This window comes from Telopea speciosissima, chromosome 2 (assembly GCF_018873765.1).
Source record: "Telopea speciosissima isolate NSW1024214 ecotype Mountain lineage chromosome 2, Tspe_v1, whole genome shotgun sequence".
In the NCBI taxonomy this organism is placed as follows: Eukaryota; Viridiplantae; Streptophyta; class Magnoliopsida; order Proteales; family Proteaceae; genus Telopea; species Telopea speciosissima.
The window spans coordinates 66,764,633-66,768,260 of record NC_057917.1 but is presented as its reverse complement, the minus strand read 5'-3'; the positions used below and the strand labels follow the sequence as shown (position 1 = coordinate 66,768,260).

General features: G+C 37.8%; 1 protein-coding gene across 1 annotated transcript; it reads right to left on the bottom strand.

The window, feature by feature from the left end:
* Positions 1-419: 419 nt before the first annotated feature.
* On the bottom strand, positions 420-1,061 carry LOC122651887. The gene has a single exon (XM_043845447.1). It carries the CDS (start codon positions 980-982, stop codon positions 488-490), a length of 495 nt encoding a protein of 164 aa, XP_043701382.1. The 5' UTR covers positions 983-1,061; the 3' UTR covers positions 420-487.
* Positions 1,062-3,628: the final 2,567 nt, after the last annotated feature.

The window sequence follows — 3,628 nt, the reverse complement described above, 5'->3', positions numbered from 1 at the left end:
TCATTGAAACTTAGTAATTAATTACAATTTGATGAATTTAGAGGTTAAATAGTTGTATTATGATCACAATCATCCAAAATTTATTCATTTATGCACTAAAACAGTGATGAGTACTGGACAGTAGAAGTTGTCTCTCTTACTCTTACTGATAACAGTTTCTTCCCTCTCTTCTTTTGTTGATAATAATAGTATTTTTCTCACAGAGATAAGATAAAGAAAACCTTCAAAGCTGTCTACAGCTCTCTCTGTCTCCCTATGAGACCAGTCGGAAATAGTACTCTCCATGAATTTCTACTGTAACTAGTACACATTGACAGTGCTCACAACCACCTGAACTTAGAAAATTGCCAGTACCCAACAGCCCGAGTACCAGAGATCCTAACAGAACTGCTCAGAATCTTCACAAAAAACAGAGCAAGAAAACTTAAAACAGAACCAATATGATATCTGATGTTTATATACAAAGAGATTCAAAAAGTACTAATTCTTAAAGATCAGATGGAGTCTCCGATATGCTCTCCAAATGGGGTCTCCAGACACCAACACGCCCTCGCCTTCGATCCCTTTGTGTGGATATCTTTTCAGAAAGGATCTCACTCAAGTACTGCTCAGAAATAAGTAGTTTTGTCATTGAAATGGAACTTCCATTGCTGTCCTGTTCTCTTCTCCTCCTCCGTCTTGCTGTCGATCCCGATGGGTTCTTCTCCGGTAGCGAAGATACAGGCATGAGGAAGTAAATCTTCCCACGTTGAAGCTCTGCATCTGGTGGTACAATCACAATCTTTGGAACAACACCATTGTCAGTCTCAGATGGAGAGGATTGTTTCCTCAACACATGCTTTGGATTTGCCTTCATTACCTCACTGGCTCGAATTGTGTGGCTGAATTCTTCAACATGTCCATTTGAATGTATCACTCTGATAACATCAAGAGCTCCACATGGAAGAATGCAAGAGATGCAGCATCTGATGCTATTCTTCATGCTTCTTTTCTCACTCTCTTCTTTTAAGTCTCTCAAGTCTCAAAGAAGAGAGTGAGAAGGAAATTAAGGTAGTACAGTAGAGGAAAATATGAGAAGAAGGGCAAAGGATATATTAATTGAGAAGGAAAGGGAAATGAACTCCTCTCTTTTCCTACCAAAGAAGCTCTGGTAAAAAAAAAAATGTTGCTATTATTATACAATTCTCATCTCCCCTGCTTTCCTGGGGGAAAAAAATTCTATGTTGCTTAGGATGAAATTCATGAATTGAATAATTGCACCTCACCCTGTACTTTTCTTTTGGATCCATCAAATAAGGGCCCCAACCCCTACCCTTCACTTAATTCCATAATAATGTGAAAGGGAGCTTTGTGGGCGACACAGTTTAGTAGGTGACAGGGACTACCAAGTAATCAAAATGAGATAGAGGAGATATAAGAACACATATGGCACTTGACGACAGTAATACATGTTAGGCTCACCATGTGACACTTGTTTTCATATGAATGGATGGGAGAGGTAAGAGTTTGGTGAGAATGCTATTAGTGTGGGGTCCTTTTAAAGAGATGAGAGAGAGAGAGAGAGAAGAGGAGGAGTAGTGTACTGTTGTTTAATGGGTAGGACAGATGATTTCTTTTGGAGTTTTATGGGATATTGAGGGAACAGTAGAAAGATGGAATAGAAAGATCTTCTTTTGAGGGAGTTATGATCTTTCAAAATCCCCAAGATAGATGTGGGAGTTTTGTTTTCAATGAAAAGTGAAGTTGTAATGACTTTTACTTTATACCTTAGTGGAAGTAACAGATAAAAGCTTAGTGAAGTGGCTACAGCTGATTCAAAGAGAAAACATTGTTATTGTGATTTGTTGTCCTTTCACTCATTAATCAAAGAAGCTGTCTACAAGTTTTTATCATAAAATTCAAAAGGAAGATCATGACAATTTGACACAGAACGGTTGTTGGATAGAGACCTAAGAGGTAAAAGGTTCATGATCTTCATTTAGACACATCTGATCTCTGAGAGAGAGAGAGAGAGAGAGAGAAGTTAAAAAGCAAAATTTGATTAAATCACTTACACAGAGAAGAGGAATCCATGAACTTGGTGGTTAAGCAGTCTGATCTCTATGCTTACTGTTTGAAGCTGTGACTCATAACCAATTATCTGGTTTTGGGTGGAGTTGTTAGTGGCTTCATGTGATATGTACAAGGGTAGTAGGGTCCATGCATCTGATAGCAAGCTGGAGGCTAAGGTTTTTGAAAGAGATTTATCTCTCTTTTTATGGTAAAAATCAAATAAAGGGTATCTCTGTAATGTACCAAAATGATGTATTTGCTATATGCCTGAGACACAGTGTGTGCTCTGTGACCCACCAAGGACCCAGTGTAGGAAATGAGAATAATTTTAAAAGCTTCTTGTATCAGTATAGGTCACTGCTGATATCGATACATATCATCTGACTCAATAGGGTGTACCCAGTGCATGAGGCACCCGCCATTGCGGGGTTAGGGAAGACCATAATGTACGTAACCTTACTCCTGCTTCACAAAGAGGCTGTTTCTTACTTTAATCTACAACCACTCAATCACAATGAAACAACCATACTGTTGCGCCAAAATCTGCCTCGGATTTAGGTATAGGTATCACGTCTGCCGAAATCTAATTACTCTGACTGCCTCAAAATTATTTGTCAATGACTGGACTCGGTGTACGATAGGTTGTTTGATCTAATCATTCCTCTTTATCCTGAAACAAAATATATGATAAAGTGTAGCTTATTCTTAGATATCTAAATATCAAAAGAATAATTTCATTGAAGAAATTTATATTCTTGATTTCATCAGAGAAGTGACATTGCAAGATTGACTCTTGATTCTCTGAAATGACATTGCTCTAAGCAATGCAGATGAGTAAAATAAGGCTGTGTTTGGTGTGCATTCTTGGAATGCATTTTAGGTCGATAACACATTCCAAAAAATCATACCAAATGTGACATTTAGTCTCCACCTATGATCTTGAACATTTGGACTTATAGTTTATTTAATATTTATTTAACGTATATTTGTCACCTCAACATTTTGTGGGTCCCAAACACCTCAAGTCCTAAAGAACACAACTCGTGGTTGAACAGAATGAACTATACAGCGATACTATGGCATTTGGAATCATATAGTGAACTTTTTGAAACTAAGGCTGTGTGTAATATGATTTTTTGGAATGTATTATTGACCTAGAATGCATTCCAAATGTAGCCTAAATCAATGTAGTATATAGATGAGATAGGTTTGTCTACTTGACTAACCTTTTTTTGGGGAATCTATCTTAAATGACTTGAAAGAAGGAAAAGAATTTCATTATACCTACAGAAGAACAGAAATGGATATATAAATCTGGATCGAGTTTCCCTCCATCCATGGTGAATGGGTTACCATTCACCGAGGGGTGTGAGAGGGCGAGAATGAGTATCGGTAGGGGTATTTTGAAATATACTAAAAACATATAAGGGATTTGTGAACCCTAGGATGGTGGGTGCTTGAACCGTCCTCTATGGTGGAGGAAAACTTTGTCCTATAAATCTTGTTTTGTGCATGCTTTGTTTGGTGGGGGGAGGGTGTGGGTGGGTGGAGGAAGAAAAGATGCTCTTAAAATCCT

Excerpts from the sequence above, each read along its gene's own strand:
- LOC122651887 (XM_043845447.1), bottom strand. The coding sequence starts at position 982 with ATGAAGAATAGCATCAGATGCTGCATCTCTTGCATTCTTCCATGTGGA.